At 45.3% G+C, this 18,851-nt stretch overlaps 2 protein-coding genes across 7 annotated transcripts in view; one reads left to right on the forward strand and one right to left on the reverse strand.

Moving 5' to 3' along the window:
• Positions 1 to 12,703, reverse strand: FKBP1B (FKBP prolyl isomerase 1B). 3 transcript variants are annotated; one of them, XM_060309504.1, is made up of 4 exons: positions 12,662 to 12,703; positions 7,485 to 7,532; positions 1,662 to 1,774; positions 1 to 618 (listed from the first exon to the last, which is right to left on the reverse strand). In XM_060309504.1, the coding sequence occupies exons 3-4, from the start codon at positions 1,770 to 1,772 to the stop codon at positions 490 to 492; spliced, it is 240 nt and encodes a 79-aa protein (XP_060165487.1). In that variant the 5' UTR covers positions 1,773 to 1,774; positions 7,485 to 7,532; positions 12,662 to 12,703; the 3' UTR covers positions 1 to 489. The 3 variants fall into 3 exon arrangements, with proteins under 3 accessions (XP_060165487.1, XP_030714137.1, XP_030714138.1); XM_030858277.2 differs by lacking the exon at positions 12,662 to 12,703 and adding an exon at positions 11,088 to 11,266 and having other exon boundaries at positions 2 to 618; XM_030858278.2 differs by lacking the exon at positions 12,662 to 12,703 and adding an exon at positions 11,088 to 11,270 and having other exon boundaries at positions 527 to 663.
• WDCP (WD repeat and coiled coil containing) overlaps positions 11,097 to 18,851 on the forward strand; it is a 20,921-nt gene continuing 13,166 nt past the window's right edge. For 2 of the 4 annotated variants that reach the window (XM_030858283.2, XM_070046864.1), the window contains exon 1: positions 12,833 to 12,881. The gene's annotated coding sequence lies outside the window, so the exon portion shown is untranslated. Of the gene's footprint in view, positions 11,246 to 12,832; positions 12,882 to 17,087; positions 17,170 to 18,851 lie in introns of those variants that run through there. The other 2 variants (XM_060309502.1, XM_060309503.1) reach the window with 2 other exon arrangements.

The raw sequence follows: 18,851 nt of genomic DNA on the forward strand, positions 1-18,851 counted from the left end.
GGACAGGAATTTGTCAAGCACAGAGCCTTTATTTTTCATATCATTTCCAAAAAGGACATCGTTTAAGTCAGCAGAATTTCTGAGAGAGAAAGTGACAGCAAAGGCAACTGGCTCAAGTCCCTCTGTGTACACCATGTACATTTCATGTCTGAGCACCTTGTGTGTCTGGCTTAAGTAAAGGTAAGGCAGTGTAGATTGTGCGAACAAGAAATCTGTTCTGTGATCAGGAATGGCTACTACATGCATCACGCAAAATGCACAACCTGAAACATTTCAATCTGCAACTGAAGTTTCCTCAAGCAAAGATGCGCGTGAACAATGACAGAACACATACAGAGCAACTTGGGCAGAGAGAATGGATAATGCCTTGGGGCAGTGAGGTTAGCGCACTGATCAAGAGCCCCAAGCAGGAGGAGCCGTCCCAGTGGCAGAGCAGGCTAGGAGGGTGAGCAGCAGCCATCTCCAGCCACCTTCAGTTCCTTCCTGCCTTCACTCTAAGTTGAGCAGCTCCACGTCAAAGATGAGGGTGGCATTGGGAGGGATGACACCGGGGTGGCCCGTGGCTCCATACGCCACATCAGGGGTGCAGGTCAGCTTCGCCCTCTGCCCCAAGCTCATCTAGCAGGGATGGGGGCAGATGGGGAGAGGAGAAAGAGGACCCAGCTTGATTTAAAAGAAAAAGGTAAGATAACTATGGCATTTTCCCAAACCATCCTCATGGTAACTCTGAAGATCTGAGATGAGTTTTATACGTGGCACATGAAGTGATGCTAAGAGTTGTAACAAATGCAGATTGTGCCTCAGACTAACAGAGACTTGACTGCGGGAAAAGTAGTCTCAAATTCATTCATCCAACAACACTGCTGGTTATTCAATTAGTGTATGGCCCAACACTTCTATTTGTTCATAATTTTTCCTTCTTCCAGAGAAGCCTAAAGAGGTGTATAAAGAGCACATGTACATGTACATGCTCAAGTAGGTGATAGAAGCAGTTCATTAGAGAGATTTAGAGATTAGAGGCCACAGCAAGGAGCATCACATGACTTCACAGAGCAAAGAAGAAGAGTTTGAACCAGGGCTCATCACAGCAGTCCTCAAGAACTTGTCTGGCATTAGTGGGATAACTGGTGAAATTTGAATAATCGATTTTTAAATTTTGAATAACCAACTCAAAAATTTGAATAGATTGGTTAATAGTATTGTATCAATGTTAATGTCCTGGTTTTCATCACTGTACTATGGTTATGTAAAACATTAACATTTGGGGAAGCTGGGTAAAGAGTATATGGGAACTCTACCTGCAATGTTTTTGCAAGTCTGAAATTGGGTTTTTTTTTTTAAGTTTAAAAAAAAAATCACCTTGGCCTCCCCCACCCCAACTCTTCTGCTGCCTCAGTCCCAAACAGCTGGTAGCTCACAGGCTTGCTCAGAACTAGCTGGGGAGATGTGCTTGGGATGAGAGCCCCCAGTGACAGAAAGGAGTCATGCTGGCAACTAAAAGGGTGGGGACACAAAGCCACGACTGAAACTAGGTGGCATCACCATGCCTGACAGTGGAGTCAAAGCAGTAGTGGTCTGTGATAGGGTGAGGGTGGAGGGCAGAGTGCTAAGCCCAGAACCCCAGCTCCTCAAATCCCCCTTAACAAGGATCCTCATCCTACCTGGGCTGCGCCCTCTTCAAAACCCTTGATGACTTCCTGTTTGCCAATTCTGAACTTGAAAGGTTTGTTTCTGTCTCTGGATGAATCGAATTTCTTCCCATTTTGGAGCATTCCTGTGAAAGCAAGGATAGGGTGGAAAATAATTGTGGTCATGAGCTAACTTCCAGTTCAGGTTCAACATGTCTAAAATGGAATTCCTATTCTGTACAAACCTTCTGTCTTTCAGTCCTCCCCATCCGTCCTGTTGGCCAAGCAAGAAACCTGGATACTTCCACATACAGCCTATCACCAAGTCCTACATATCTTTGGAGTCCAGCTATTTTCTCCATTTCTATTACCACCACCCTGTGTCCTCATCAAGCCACCATCATATCTCACCTGTGTACAGGAACCAACTCTAACTGGCCTTTTTGCTCTGTTCTTACTCCTCCATTCCATTCTCCATACTGTACCCAGAATGATTTTTTTTTTTAAACACATACCTGATCCTATTACTCCCTTGCTTAAAATACTTCAGTAACTCCCCAGAGGCAGAATCCAAATGCCTACATTGTATCCAGGCACTTTAAGATCTAGCTACTGTTTGCCTGATAACCTTCTCTCTGCCCTCCCTTCCTTCCCTTCCCTGCCCTATTCAGGTTATACCTTTCTCAAGTACTTCTGCACATTGCAACTTTTATCATGGAGCTGCCTCAACCTGAAGATCTGTTTTCCCAGGCATTTCATCCTCAGGTTGAGTCCGCACCTGGTCTGCCCAAGGTTCCCCCAACATGCAAAACCCAAAGGTCATATCATCCTTTACTACAGTGAACTGTAACTGTAAAGTGACCCAGACAGGGGCCTCCCTGGTGGTCCAATGGTCAAGAATCTACCTTCCAATGCAGGGGACACGGGTTCGATCCCTGGCTGGGGAACTAAGATCCCACATGCCGCAGGGCAACTAAGCCCATGCACCACAACAAGAGAGCCCGCGTGCCACAACTACAGAGCCCGTGCGCTCTGGAGCCTGCGCGCCACAACTAGAGAGCCCATGAGCTGCAACTACTGAGCCTGTGCGCGCTAGAGCCTGTGCGCACCACAACTAGAGAGAAGCCTGTGCGCCGCAATGAAAGATCCCGCATGCCTCAACTAAGACCTGACACAACCAAAAATAAATAAGTAAATAAATTTTTTTTTAAAAAAGTGACCCAGCCAGTCAGTGGTGGCCTCCAGACCTCATACAAAAGAGATATGTGAACCCAGAACACCCCGAGTGTTGTCTTAGCAGTTTGGAGCACCCCTCAGCCTCCAGCTGCAAATACCTTGTCATCCCTGATGTACATGTGTTGTCTCAGTCCAGCTGCCTAAGACCCAAGAGCTGCTTTTTTATTTTCTGTTCTTACTGGTGTCTCTAGTTCAAAGATCAGACATTCTGTAAATGATGCTATTCCATGACTTCTTGTGGCCCCTGGACCACAACAGAAGGCAGTTTGGGACCAGAGAAAGGCCTAGCCTGTAAGTTCAGAGACTGGATTCTGACTTCACCCGGACACTAACTCATTGTGTGAAGTGAGGCAAATTACTTCCTCTCTCTTGGCCTCAGATTTGCCATGTTTAACATGAAAGGTCTGGGCCTGCTCAGTATCTGAGCATCTGTGATTCCACTTCCTAATTTCTACAACATAAATGTATACAAGAGACATTCTTATTTACCTATTTTCTGGGCAGAATAAATTGTGCTCTTGCCCTGGGTACTAAATCAGGCAAAGAAGAAAACCCTATCGCTACACAGAGAGGCAAACAGATGGATCCTTCTGTATCAAATATAGGAGATCAAATACAAACTCATGCATACACACAGGCTGCTAAGATATTCAGAGATGCGCATGCATGCTCACATGCATATATGCATAGACCCTCAGAAGAAAACCCCGATGGCCAGATGCTAGGAAAATATTTAGATACACAGATATAATACATTCACACAGACACATACTTGTACAATACATATATGGATAGGTGCACACACACATTCACACACTCCATTTAAAGACTGATTTGCTCACTCCCCAATTTCTTCAGGTTTCATATGACTTAATCCACTTCAGACCATATACTGTTATCTACTGCTGCAGGTTCATCCAAAACCATGCAGTCCAGAAACAGACCCACAGATACATGGTGACCTGATTTGACAAAGGTGCCACTGAATGCAATGGATAAAGGATGATTTTTTTTAAATTAATGTTGCTTGATTGACTGTATATGCATATGGGGGAAAATGAAACATCAAAGTGAACCCCTATTTCACCCACACATAAAAATCAATTCCAGGGGCTTCGCTGGTGGCGCAGTGGTTGGGAGTCTGCCTGCTGATGCAGGGGACACGGGATCGTGCCCCGGTCCGGGAGGATCCCGCATGTCACGGAGCGGCTGGGTCCGTGGGCCATGGCCGCTGGGCCTGTGTGTCCAGAGCCTGTGCTCCGCAATGGGAGAGGCCGCAGCGGTGAGAGGCCCGCGTACCGCAAAAAAAAAAAAAAAAAAAAAAAATCAATTCCAGATGAGTCACAGACCTAAATATGAAAGATAAAATAATAAAGCTTCTATAAAATAATAAATAGAAGAACATCTTCATGACCTAGGGATAGACAAAGATTTCTGAACTGTACTAACTATAAAGGAAAGACTGATGATATGTAGGACTTCATTAAAATTAAGAATTCTGTTCAACAGTATGGAGGTTCCTTAAAAAGCTACAAATAGAACTACCATATGACCCAGCAATCCCACTACTGGGCATATACCCTGAGAAAACCATAATTCAAAAAGAGTCATGTACCAAAATGTTCATTGCAGCTCTATTTACAATAGCCCAGAGATGGAAACAACCTAAGTGTCCATCATCGGATGAATGGATAAAGAAGATGTGGCACATATATACAATGGAATATTACTCAGCCATAAAAAGAGACGAAATTGAGCTATTTGTAATGAGGTGGATAGACCTAGAGTCTGTCATACAGAGTGAAGTAAGTCAGAAAGAGAGAGACAAATACCGTATGCTAACACATATATATGGAATTTAAAAAAAAAATGTCATGAAAAATCTAGGGGTGAAACAGGAATAAAGACACAGACTTACTAGAGAATGGACTCGAGGCTATGGGGAGGGGGAAGGGTAAACGGTGACAAAGCGATAAAGAGGCATGGACATATATACACTACCAAACGTAAGGTAGATAGCTAGTGGGAAGCAGCCGCATAGCACAGGGAGATCAGCTCGGTGCTTTGTGACCGCCTGGAGGGGTGGGATAGGGAGGGTGGGAGGGAGGGAGACGCAAGCGGGAAGAGATATGGGAATATATGTATATATATAACTGATTCATTTTGTTGTGAAGCTGAAACTAACATACCATTGTAAAGCAATTATACTCCAATAAAGATGTTAAAAAAAAAAAAAAGAATTCTGTTCAAAAGATGCCAATAAAGGAGTAAAAAGGCAAGCCATAGCATGGGAGATGTCTGGAATAGGTGTAACCAACAAAGGACTCATATCCAGGATACAGATGGACTCCTACAAATCAATAAGAAAAAGAGACCACCAAATTTTTTTTTTAAGTGGACAAAATTTGGGCAAACTAACAAGGATATCCAAATGGTCAGGAAGCACGTGAAAAGGTACTCAGCTTCATTAATCATCAGGGCTGTGCAAGTCAAAACCACCAGGACAGGCCAAAAACAAAACAAAAGCCTGACAACACCAAGTGTTGATGAGGATGTAGAACTGGAATGCTCAGACATTGCTGGTATCAGTGGAAACTGGCACAACTACTTTGGAAAGCTGTTCGGCAGGATCTGCTACATCTGAGCATAGGTATAACCCTGTGCCCCGGCAATTCCGCTTCTGCATATATATAGCCAAACAGAATGTCGACACGTGCACCAAAAAACATCACAATTCATAATAGCTAAAAACCAACAACAATCTAAATGTTCATCTACTGTAGAAACGATAAATTGCAATATATTCATACAATGACCTGTACAGGAATAAAAAAGAGCAAACTACTCTAGATAAATCTCACAGACATAAAAAGTGAAAAAAGTGACATAATGAATGAAATAAGCTAAACACAAAAGAGTACATACTCTACAATTCCATTTATATGAAGTTCAAAAACAGGTGAAATCAATCCACAGGGACAAAAAGTTAGAATGCTGTTTACCTTTAGGGAGGTGTAATGACTGTGAAGAGGCAAGAGGGAGAGTCCTGGGGGTGCTGGAAATGTCTGTTGATCTGGGGGGTGGTTACATAAGTGTGATCACTTTAGAAAAATTTCATCGAGCTGTTCATCTTAGAGTTATATTCTCTACTGTATTTATATATAATAAAAAAGTTTACCAAAAAGTCCCATACGGTCTCCTGCTGGGTTTGATGAGACAATCCCTCCCCAGACCAGAGCCACTCATGGCTGATGTTAGTATTTAATGCACATTGCCTCCTGTCTGTATGTATTGTGAAAAGTCTTTGCAAAAGGATGTTGTGGTTTGAGTAACTTGACAAGGACTGGTCTGTCTGCAACATGTCGAACAGATAAATCAATTACACAGGTCAGAGGCCCCAGAAGACTCATGGTAATTAGGCCACATCACCAGGAGATAAAACACAGCTCCAGCCCACTGACGTCAGCGACCGGCAACACAGCTGTTGAGAAATACCCACACTGTCTGCCTAGAATCAACCTGGCACTTCACACTGGCCCAGAGAACTGCTAAAAATGGCCCCATCTGACTATGTCCTAGGAATTAAACTGGCCTTGCTGTCTGCTAAGTGGCTGTCACCAAGTTTGCCACGTTGGGAAGCAAGTCACAAGGCAGAGCACTCAACCCCCAGAACAAACATCTGCTTGTAACCTTCCCGCCAGTGGTCCTCAGGATCTCAGCCCACCTGGCCTTCCAGTGCAGATCATCCAAGAGGGCTCAGCAGAGGCGGGGCCTGCTCTGGCCGCACAGCACCCTGACACAGCCACTGCCACCCGTGCCTCACACTGCGTCAGAGCCTCCAGTTGACTTCCTGCCCTCCCCCACCCCCACCCCCCAGCCCAATGAAGGTAGGGATCCTCTTGTTTCATTTTTGTGCCCCTACTGCTCAGCACAGCATCTCACACACAGTAGGTGATCAATAACAGTAGGCTGAATTGAATAGTCTGTTTCTGAAAAAAGAAAGGGAATTCTCAGGAAGCTGACCTCCTCTGCTCTAATAACACTGTAGGATGAAAAGGGAGTCTGCAGGGAGGGTCAGGGCTCTCAGAGCTGTAAGAGGAATTTCCAAGTATCGGACAGCACCAGGAGGGCCAGGGCTCCACCCTGCCTGCAACAGACAGAAGGGGAATGGAGGTGGTATAAGAGGGCAGGGGTGGGCTTCCCTGGTGGTGCAGTGGTTGAGAGTCTGCCTGCCGATGCAGGGGACACGGGTTCGTGACCTGGTCCGGGAAGATCCCACATGCTGCGGAGCGGCTGGGCCCATGAGCCATGGCCGCTGAGCCTGCGCGTCCGGAGCCTGTGCTCCGCAACGGGAGAGGCCACAAGAGTGAGAGGCCCGCGTACCGTGCAAAAAAAAAAAAAAAAAAAAAAAAGAGGGCAGGGGTTAACCTTGCAAGCCCCCTTTCTCATTCCCTCAAGCCTGGCTGGGAGGAGTTGGGGATAGCTGGTCAGAGGGAGACTTGGCTGCCTTGGGCTCTGGGCCTGGTCTGGGGGAGCTGATACCTCTGGAGAGGAATATCAGAGGAGAGACCTGCCTGGGGAGGGGCAGGTCTGGATGAGGGCTCAGGGAGTGAAGCCTACCTGTGTAGTGCACCACACACGTCTGGCCCTTCTTGGGGAATGTCCTTCCTGCAAGGAGACATGAGAATAGATGAATGAACAGCACATTGGAGAAAGCCGCCTGGGACATTTCAGGTGTGATTGTGACCAAGAGCTCTGGCCCACATTCCCCTCCATACCATGGAGATGCCCATGGTTCCAGTTCTGGCTCTGTGCTTTGTACGAGCCAGATTAGTCACTTTACTTCTCTGGCCTTGATTTGACCTTTATTTCCTTGGGTTCCACAACTCCACTCTCTCCTGGTCCTTTTCCTTTCTTTGATTGCTCTTTTTACTTTCCTTTGTCCATTCCACGAACCTTTCTGACAGCCTGCTCTCTGCCAGGCCTGGACTAGATTCCAGAGACACAGAGCAATCTATGAACTCACAATGAGGTTAGGGAAACAGACACATAAATAATAGATTATAATGCAGGGTGATGACTGTGCACAAGGATGAATAAACACAATCATTCACAAATATTTACTGAATACCTGCTGTGTGCAAGGCCTGGGCCTGATCTCGGGATACACCAGTGAATTATACAGACAAGATCCCTACTCTTTTGGAGTTTACATTCTAATGGAGGGAGACAAACAATACTCAGATAAACAAGACAATATAGATTGTCATAAGTTCTCTAAATAAACACAATGATAAATTACAGAGAGATACAGTGGGACAGGCCATTTTAGAATGGGTGGTCCAGGACAGCCTTTCAGAGAAGATGACATTTCAGCTGAGACTTGAAGGATGAGCAATACGCTGGGAAAAGCACTGCAGGGAGAGGGAGCAGCAAGTGCACAAACTGTGAGGCAGAAAAGGATCAGTGCATTTACAAAACAGTAAGGAGCCTAGACGACTGGAAAGAAGGGAAGGAGGTGGAGACAAGTGGGAAAGAGCCAGATCACACAGGGCCTTGCAGAGCCGGATTTAATTCTAAGTGCAGCAGGAAGGCACTGGAGGTTTTAAGCAAGAGAATGACATAATCTGAATTAAGATTTTATAAGATCGTTCTGGCTGCTGTGTGTAGGATGGACAGTTAGGCGCCTGTTGCAATAATCCAGACAGAAAATCAATGATGGCTTGAATTAAAGTGGTTGGCAGCAGAGAAGAGAGTAAAATAGATTGGAAATATACTTTGGAATTGGAGCTGACAGGGCATGCTAATGGCATGGAGATGGGGTCCAGGATGAGAGAGAAGGAGAAAACAACCACGATGCTTGGGTTTTAGGTTTGGAGGAGCTGATTTAGGATGGAGGAGCTGATTCCTGAGACGGGGAAGGCTGATGAGGAACAGATTTGTGCAGGTGGCAATCTTAAGATTCCTCTTAGACATGTGAATTTGTACTACAAGTAGACAGATGGAGAGTCTGCACTGGAGGTATAAATTTGAGTGGGATTTAAAGCCTTGTGAGGGCTAACAGCTGAGCCAACATTTAGATGGGGGCCCTTGGGAGGGAGCACCTGACTGACTGAGCAGCAGGGAAAGTATCAGAGAGGAGATAATGGTTAAACTGGGTCTTAAAAGATGAGTAGTTTACCAAGGAAGTAAGGGAGATAATTTGGGAAGAGTGAACCACATGTTCAAAGGCTTCAAATTGAGCAGTAGTGGGAGCCCGTCTGGTTCCCTGCTGTGTAATCCTAGGGTCTAGCACACAGTATATGCTCAATAAATATTTGCAGAATGACTGGTATATTTAACAACTGGCAGGCAGCTCGATAAAGCCGGAGGGAAAGTTGGTGGTGGGGGTAGGTACTGGTAGTAAGAGATGAGGCTCTAGCATGGAAGGTAACAGGAGGCTGTATCACTGTCTGCCTGGAGAAAAAGTAAGATTAATTAAAACGTTTTATGCCCAGGGAGGGGCATGGTCAAATATGCATTTTAAAGAGTGCTCAGGCTGTGGTGGGGAAAATGGTGGGGGTGGGGTGGGAGGCCAGATGGAAGGCCAGGAGGTGAGAATGGAGGTGGGGAGACCAGTTTAGAGACTGTGCAGAAATCCAGGTGAGAGAGGATGTTGGCCTGAACTAGGGCAGGGGCTGAGGAGATGGAGCCTTAGAGATATTCAGCAGAAGAACTTGGCAGGATGTGGTGTGGGCTCCACCAAGGCAGGCATCCCCAGCACTGCAGTGTAGTCATTGAAATATTAATTGGTACATTGCCCCCTCTGGGTTATAGCATGGTAGCTGGCCCTTTTGTGCTTTCTTGACTCAGGGGTTTAGATTGAGCTTAAAGCAGAAGGCCAAAGTTCCTCCAGGCTTTCCCTAAAAATCTGATCCCCCTTCAGGAGAAAATGCCCCTTGTCTAGCCAGGGAGGGAGGATAAGGAGAGAAAACTCTAAAGGCTTCTTTGAACCAGGGAAAGGAGAAGAGGCCTGGAGGCCACTGGCAGAACTCTATGGCAGTGCCCCGGGGGGTAAAAAGGCCTCAGGGAGATGCTTCCTGGGGCACAGCACCATGGTTCCCAGCATGGAAAAAGAAGCCTGCAGCCCATGGGTGATCCAAGGTTGTGGCTGGGACTTTCTAGGGACCACTGCTTTTCAATAAGGAGGGTGGCCAAGAACCAAGAGTCCCTCCAATTTCCCGGGGGTGGGGGAGTGTCAATAATGTCTGACATGCAGTTTGCCTGTCAAATCCTGCAGAAATGAGGACTCCAGTCTGAATTAAGGTTGGTTTAAGAAATAAAGAAATAGCTACTCCTGGCACATCCAAACTCAATTACAGAAGGGTGATGCCTGTAATGTCTGGCTTGGGAAAGTGACTGGTGCCAATCCTGAGGCAGGAAACAAGGGAACACAGAGGAGTGCTAGGGAGTGGGGGAGACCAGGAGCATGAGTCCTGTTTTGTACTTGCTGACTTTGAGGGATCCGTGGGATGTGCAGATAGAGGCTGAGCAGCAGCTGGATAAATGGACCACCCGGAACTCAGATTGGAGGCCTGGGCTGGAGGCTTAAGTTTGGAGACCATCGGTTTGCAGCCCATAATGAAAGCCATGGGAGTGGACAGGATGGCCGGAGAGGCTGAGTGGGACAGGGAGGATAAAGCAAGATGCAGAAGCAGTGGAAGAAGCGCTCCATCATTCCCAGACTGGGTCGGTCCCTACAGCGTCTCAACGCCCAGATCGCAGGGGGCCGCCCAACCAGAGGCCGGGAGGCGGGCGCGTTAGAAGGGGGCTGCCCCGAGCAGAAGAGACCCCAAAGCAGGTCCTTTCCCCTGTTTCCAGAGCTCAACCAGCAGGGCAGGGAAAGCGGAGCTAAAAAACGGCCCTAGGAAATCAGGAGTAGCGGATAATCGAGCGGTTCCAGTCGCGGGCAGCGGCAGCCCGAGGCCCCCGGGGCGGTGGCGGGCCGCAGACCCCAGCCTCCCAGCCGCCGCCTTCGTTTCTCTAGGTGAGCAGGCGCGTAAGGGGATGGCGAAGGATGTGTGCTAGACATCCAACAGTTCCATCTAGGGTCTTCTCCCGCCTCCCCCATCCTAGGCCAGCTCTCCCTGTTCAGCACCCTCCGCGCCACCTCGGAATCGGACCCCCGCCCGCCGGGCTCCGCCCCGAGACCCCTCCTCCTCCCCCGGCTCCGCCACCCGGTACCGTCTCCCGGGGAGATGGTCTCGATCTCCACGCCCATCGCGGTCCCACTGGCCCCGCCTCCGAGGGTCCCCGCTGTTTCCCCGACCCCGGCTCGGCTCCGGCCCTGGCCCGCTGGCGCTCCGGCTCGCCACCCCGCCGCCACTGCAGAGTCGGAGGAGGTGCGGCTGGAGTCGGGACCTGCGCGGGGAGGGGCCACCGGGAAGGGGGCGGCGGGGCGGAGCGGCGCGGAAAGGTGGGGTCGACCGGGGCGGGGCTCGGGGGAAGGGACCCTGACGCGGCTGCTCGGGAGCTTGACCAGGCTATTGCGGGAGGCATGCAGACACTCGTGCGCATCCACCCACCCATCTATCCATCCATTCATCCATCCATCCGTTCAACACATATTTATCTTGCACCTACTCTGTGTTAAGCTGGGGTGAGGGGGGCCGGTCAACTCGGTCTCACAGACTTGGGGGAGAAGGCCGGCAACTAAACCAACACTTTCATTAACTGCGTTCACTGCCATAGCGTTCAGAGCGTCATGGAAGCACCAGAGAGGTACCCACCCCAGCTAGGCTGTCCGAATCTGCAGGGGCAAGCTGAGGGGTGGGGGCGGGGGGTGGAGGAGAAGTCAGTAATTACTGACTCTACCCCACCCCCCCTAGACCACTGTTCTCCATCCTGCGTAGTTCTGACGTACGCACAGGTGGACTCCCACCTTTCAAGGCAGAGAACTGTGCCCTGGGGATACCGGCTGAATTAAGACAGAATTGCTGTCCTAGAGGAACTGAATCTGTGATGGGCAGGGACACAAACAGTTACGGCGTGGAGTGATTTAAGTTGTGGGATAAATGAATGAATGAATGAGTTCTACCAGACCCTTCACCTCCACCCAAAGGAGACATAAGAATCTGGAAAGGTATTTTTTTGGAGAAGGTAACATTTGTTTGAAAAATGAATGGGACTTTCTCTCTCTTTTTCTCATTCTTCATGCACTGTTGCAAAAATTGATATGAAGGTATGATTCTTCCAGCTATGGTGCTGGAAGATAGGCATGGGGAGAAAAGCCTGAGCAAAGAAGAGTGGGCCCTAGAGGTGTTCTCCTTGTCTCCCAGATGGTCGGGGCAGAAACTTCAGGTTATCAGCATCGCTGAAGGAGGGTTGGCTGTGTGTTCAAGAAACATGATGCTCAACTGTACTGTGAGGGTCAGGATCTGAAATTCCCCATGGGCGGCCTCAAGGCGTGGCCCAGAGTCTCCCAGGGGTATAGCCGGTCTTAAGCCTAGTGAAGCACTAGCTTCTTGAACTGTGGCCATGGTCAGGCACTTTGGGGGTAAGTGTAGAATAACGGTTTGTAATTAGCACAGGTCCATGGAACGGCTTCAGTATTTTGTGTACGGAAAAGAACATTTTTCTGAGGAGATTTTATCTTATTTTAGAGGTCCTCGACTCCTTCCCCCAACAACCCCCGCACCCCTAAAAAGGTTAAGAAGCCGTGTTGACTTCAGGGCTCCCGGACTCCTTAGACTAAGAGAACCGATGAGAAGTGGGGGAAGGCGCTATACCTTTCAAGGGAGAAATTGTAGCACGCTTACCTTCGGTGGCGTTTCACGGGGAATACAACTCCCAGAGGTCCGTGCGGCAAAGCCCGAGCTTATTGGCCAATGGGAAAGACCGTCTGATAACGGGACACAAGCAATAGCCAATAGGCAAGGGTCATTGCCGAGCTTCCCAGCCACCGCTCACCTATCAGGGGCCTGGGAGCCGATGCTTCCGGTCCCCCCTCAGGGCTTCGGATCCGCGGTCTGTGAGCAGGTAGGGCCCAGGGGAGACTGATTTTCGGTGGGGCAGTGAGACCAAAGGTATTTTTGTCTCCACTGCTTCCCGGCTGGCTGTTGTGGGGAGGCTGTAGGTGGGCGGGGAGAGAGGTGGAAGGACAGGCACTTTGCGGGAGGGGGGAGAAGAGGAAGTGTCACATGTGCGGAGAGGATGGAGAGAATGGTGGGGGGCCGCGTGCGAGGGCTGGCGGATGCGGACGAGCAGCGGGTGGGTTTAAACCAGAGAGTATATTCCCTGTGACTCACGAGTGAAACTTCTGGGAATATATCCTAAGGAAGCCATTCAAAATGAAAAACATGCTTTATGCATAAACACCTTTATCCCAGCGTTATTTATAAAAGGATAAAGTTGGCTCTAACCAGATATCTCACCAGTAAGGAAAAATTATGGAACTTCCCCAACAGTAAGGAAAAGTGAATATTAAGTGGCTTCTAAAAATAATTTATAAAGTCTTTAAATAACATGGGGAAATCCTAATATATAATGTAAAGTGAAAAGATCGTGATATGTAATTGTACAGTATGATTGAAAAAGTTTAACCCAAACTGCATAGAAAAATATCTGGAGGGATGTAGTCATAATTTTCTTTGGATGAATGTTTTTTTGTGTGTGAATTTACCTTTTGACCTTTTTAAAAAATTTTTATTGGAGTGTACTTGATTTAAAATGTTGTGTTAGTTTCTGCTGTACAGCAAAATGCATCAGTTATACACATAACATGTATCCGCTCTTTTTTTAGATTCTTTTCCCATATAGGTCATTACAGAGTACTGAGTAGAGTTCCCTGTGCTATGCAGTAAATCCTTATTAGTTATCTATTTTATACATGGTAGTGTGTATATGTCAATCCCAATCTCCCAATTTATCCCTTCCCCTCCCCCCCCTTTCCTCCCTGGTAACCATGTTTGTTTTCTACATCTGTGACTCTATTTCTGTTTTGTAAATAAGTTCATTTGTACCATTTTTTAAGATCCAACATATAAGCGATATCATATGGGGATTTGTCTTTCTCTGTCTGACTTACTTCACTCAGTATGACAGTCTCTAGGTCCTTTTGACTTTTCTTGTATGTTAATTTAAAACAATAATAAGGGCTTCCCTGATGGCGCAGTGGTTAAGAATCCACCTGCCAATGCAGGAGACACGGGTTCGATCCCTGGTCCGGGAAGATCCCACATGCTGCGGAGCAACTAAGCCCGTGCACCACAACTACTGAGCCTGCGCTTTAGAGACTGCAAGCCACAACTACTGAAGCCCGTGCGCCTAGAGCCCTTGCTCCGCAACAGGAGAAGCTACCACAATGAGAAGCCTGCACATCACAACAAAGAGTAGCCCCTGCTAGCCGCAACTAAAGAAAGCCTGTGTACAGCAACGAATACACAATGCAGCCAAATAAATAAAACAAAAAAACATTAATAAGTGTAAAGAACTTGGAATTATTTTATAGTGAAAACACAATAAATTTAGAAAAACAAGTTGGGGAGTATGTAACTGTTTAAACCTACTGGAAGTGCTCCATTTCACCGGAGCCCCTTGATTCTCACTATAAGTTGTCTTTAAAGAAGGTTAAAAACAGAAGAATTAAATGGCCATAGACTGAGCACCAGATCCTCGTTCTGACCACCTCTCCCCTGAATTAATATAGTCAGATTTTCTCTTCCTAAAACAACCAGGGCTCCTGATTTGAGAAATCTTATAGTCTGAGGGTTGAGAGACCAACAGGTATACAGTTAGCTTCAGGCAAATTGTAAATATTTTAAAGCATACAAAATAATTGGGGAGCACCAGAAGGTCATTTCAGCCTTTGTCCTCTTGGTTCTCTGATCTTTTAACTACCAACTCTATAACAGTGACTCCCAAATCCTTACCTCTGACTGCCTGAGGTGCAGTGCTACCCTATAAACATCTTAAATGAAGCACATCTAATACTAAGCTTATCACACACTACACACTGTTCTTACCTTTGAAGCATTCTCTGTCTTCTTTATCTCTGATTAATGGTTCAGCAATTTCCCAAGCTAAAAATTTGCATGTTATCTTTAATTCTCCTTTCTTCCTCACCACTTACCCTACTTGATATCAATTTTATCTGCCTTAGAAATATCGCTTGAATCTGGCCCTCTTTCTCTACTGAGGTAGCTACAAACTTGGCTCACTTTCTCATCCTGACATTCAAACTATTCCATGGTCCATTATTAAACTTGTCAGCTTCCTAGTTTCTCAGGTCCATTCTGCACATTGTTGCATGAATGTGTGCTGGTTCCTCTAAATTCCAAATTATTCAGCAGGGCTTTTATGATCAGGGAGATAAGGTTGGAAAGGTATAGCAATATAAAATAATTTAAGGCCTTCAGTGCTTTCCTTAAACATTTTGGAAGAACTTTTATATACACAGACTGTGGAGACTCATCAAAGGTATTTGAGCACAAATGCAAAATTACCAGAGCTGTGACTTTTCTCAAGATAATTCTACCCAACACAGAGTCCAGGCTCTGTGGGAAAGAAGAGACTGAAATGAAGAGGACTTCTTGTCCTACCCTACTACAAAGGAAGAGGTGGTCAGGACCCTGACTAATAATGGGAGTAAAAGGGATTGGAAGAGGTTTTTGTAATTATCATTGGGTTTTTGAGGAAATTTTTCATAATTTTTATTTTTAATTTAATTTTATTGAAGTATATTTGATTTACAATGTTGTGTTAGTTTCAGGTGTAGAGCACAGTGATTCAGTGTATATATATATATATATATTATATATATATATTTTTTTCAGATTCTTTTCCTTTATAGGTTATTACAGAATATAGAGTATAGTTCCCTGTGCTACACAGTAGGTCCTTGTTGGTTATCTATTTTATTGGGTTGGCCAAAACGTTCGGGTTTTTCCATAACATCTTTTTTTTTTCTTGGCTGTGTAGGTTCTTCATTGCTGCGCGTGGGCTTTCTCTATTTGTGGCGAGTGGGGGCTACTCTTCGTTGCGGTGCGCGGGTTTCTCATTGTGGTGGCTTCTCTTGTTGCGGAGCACGGGCTCTAGGCGTGCGGGCTTAAGTAGTTGTGGCACGTGTTCTCAGGAGTTGTGGCTCGCGGGCTCTAGAGCGTAGGCTCAGTAGTTGTGGCACACGGGCACAGTTGCTCCGCGGCATGTGGGACCTTCCTGGACCAGGGGTTGAACCCGTGTCCCCTGCATGGGCAGGTGGATTCTTAACCACTGCGCCACCAGGGAATCCCTTCCATAACATCTTACATCAATATATATAGTAGTATATATACGTTAATCCCAACCTCCTAATTTAAACCCCACACCCCACCCCACACCCCGTCCTTTCCCCTTTGGTAACCATAAGTTTCTGTATCTGTGGGTCTATTTCTGTTTTGTAGATAAATTCATTTCTATCTTTTTTTTTTTAGATTCCACATATAAGTGATATCATATATTTGTCATTTTCTGTCTCACTTACCTTACTTAGTATGATAATCTCTAGGTCCATCCATATTGTTGCAGAGGCATTATTTCATTCTTTTTTATGGCTAATACTCCATTGTATATATGTACCACATCTTTATCCATTCATCTGTCGGGCATTTACGTTGCTTCCACATCTTGACTATTGTAAATAGTGCTGCAGTGAACATTGAGTTGCATGTATCCTTTTGAATTAGAGTTTTCTTTGGATATATGCCCAGGAGTGGGATTGCAGGATCATATGGTAACTCTATCTTTAGTTTTTTACCAAATTTCTTCTTGTTAGTAAAGATGAAAATATTAAAATTAATTCTTCTAAAACATCTCAGTAACTTTATTGTCAAGTTTTTTTTCCTTTATTTACAAATCCTTACGCTGTGCTAACCCTAGCCATACACATCCTCAATGACATTAGACTGACTTGGGTGGCCTAAAACATATCACATAAATTGCTTTTGATGTAACTGGCCCGTTAGGAATTTTCTCTTCCAGGAAAATGTATCATGCATTCTTTATCAATAAAAGTCTTTTTTTTTAAAGTGCATAAGTAGGTATTAGGGAAAAGCATATATTATCTTATACAAGACCAGCGGGTTTGAGATGGCAGTTTTCTTCATTAGTAATGTCAGAAGACATATTTTTCCATTTAGCAAACCACTGTAGAACCACTTAACCTGACCTCATGTGTAAGAAGCATAACAGAAAAAAAAAAAAGAAGAAGTATAACAGACCATTCCCTCTTAGTAAAAGATTCTAAGAGTAGGGATGAAGCTAGCAAAGAGGAATGAGAAAAAAATTGCAGGTAAGTTAAAAGCAAATCCTCCAGTTTGGTGAAGAATACATTTCTTTGGATTTAGGGTCTGAAGGCAGCTTCTCAAGTTCTGTCTTTGACATTTACTAAGTACAATAAAACAAGGTTGAAAAATGTCCATCGGATTCAGTGACGTGGATAGCACTGGTGGGTTGGTGAGAGTTGTTTTGGAGAAGAGTTGGGAATGGAGTCAATTTGGGGTGGGTTAAGAAGAGAATGAGTGGTGAAGAAATGGACACTGCAAGTTTAGACAATTCTTTGATAACTAATAAGATTAAACATCATTTAGAATATGTTTATTGATCATCATAATTGTTTTGTAAATTGCCTGTTGATATTCTTTGGCCACTTAAAATTTTGTCGTTTTTTTTTTTTTTGCAAAATTTTGTCGTTTTAACTGGCTTAAAAGAACTTTTTACTTATTTATTTATTTATTTTTGGCTGCGTTGGGTCTTCATTGCTGTGCAGGGGCTTTCCCTAATTGCAGCGAGCAAGGGCTACTCTTTGTTGCTGTGCGTGGGCATCTCATTGTGGTGACTTCTCTTGTTGCAGAGCACAGGCTCTAGGCATGCAAGCTTCAGTAGTTGTGGCATGTGGTCTCAGTAATTGTGGCTCGCGGGCTCTAGAGCACAGGCTTAGTAGTTGTGAGGCACGGGCTTAGTTGCTCCCCAGCGTGTGGGATCTTCCCGGACCAGGGCTCGAACCCATGGCCCCTGTATTGGCAGGCAGATTCTTAACCACTTTGCCACCAGGGAAGTCCCAAGAACTTTTTGTAAATTAAGTATTTTGTACATTTGAATCTTTAGTTTGTTTTTTCAATTAGAAAAGGGCTATTTGAATATATACTTATTATAAAAACAGTCTTTCCAAAAAATACAGAAATAAGTAAAGAGGGTCCCACCTTCTCTCTTCTGTCACCTCACTCCATCTCAGTATGTACTGTGAACAGTTTGGTATGTGTTATTTCTGATCTTTTTCTGCATCTTTATGTAAATATATACAAACACATGTATATGGACATATAGAGGTGGATTTCTTTTTCATAAATAGTAGCTTACTAAACATGTTATCTTGTGAATTTCACTGCTTTTTTTGGGGAGGGATTTTTCCATATCACTACCCATGGAGCTTCCTTATTTTTTTATTTATTTCCATGTTGATGTACATTTAGGTTTTTCTGTTACAAAAAATGCTATAGTAAATCCTTATACACATACATATACATGTTTGAGTATTTCTATAGTAGTGTAAAAAGTCTTTCTTTTAAATCTCTTAATTTTTGTTTTGCACATTTGGATCTTTAATCTATCTGGAAGGTGTTTTGTTATACGAAGAGCAAGTTTCTTAACTTTTTAGAGCTTCAGATCTGTTGTCTCTCACCTAAGAATAACAGTACTACCCTCACAGGACCGTTACAAGGGTTGTATTGGATTCTAGGTGACCAGCACCATGTGTGGCACATACGGGACATGTTTATTCCCTTCCTTTCCTTCTAATTTGCCCAGCAAATTCAGGTAGTATCTGGGTGTGTTTATAGAATATGGTCTGTTTTTTCATATTCAATAACAATGTCATCCTGATTTCCTCAGTTTTGACATGTCTCACATTTCACAGAAAGGCTAACCCCAAAATTTTACCATCGAAATTGATGGAAGTTAGTAAGGCTCTACCAT

The sequence above is a fragment of the Globicephala melas genome, chromosome 12, assembly GCF_963455315.2.
Source record: "Globicephala melas chromosome 12, mGloMel1.2, whole genome shotgun sequence".
Classification (NCBI taxonomy): domain Eukaryota; kingdom Metazoa; phylum Chordata; class Mammalia; order Artiodactyla; family Delphinidae; genus Globicephala; species Globicephala melas.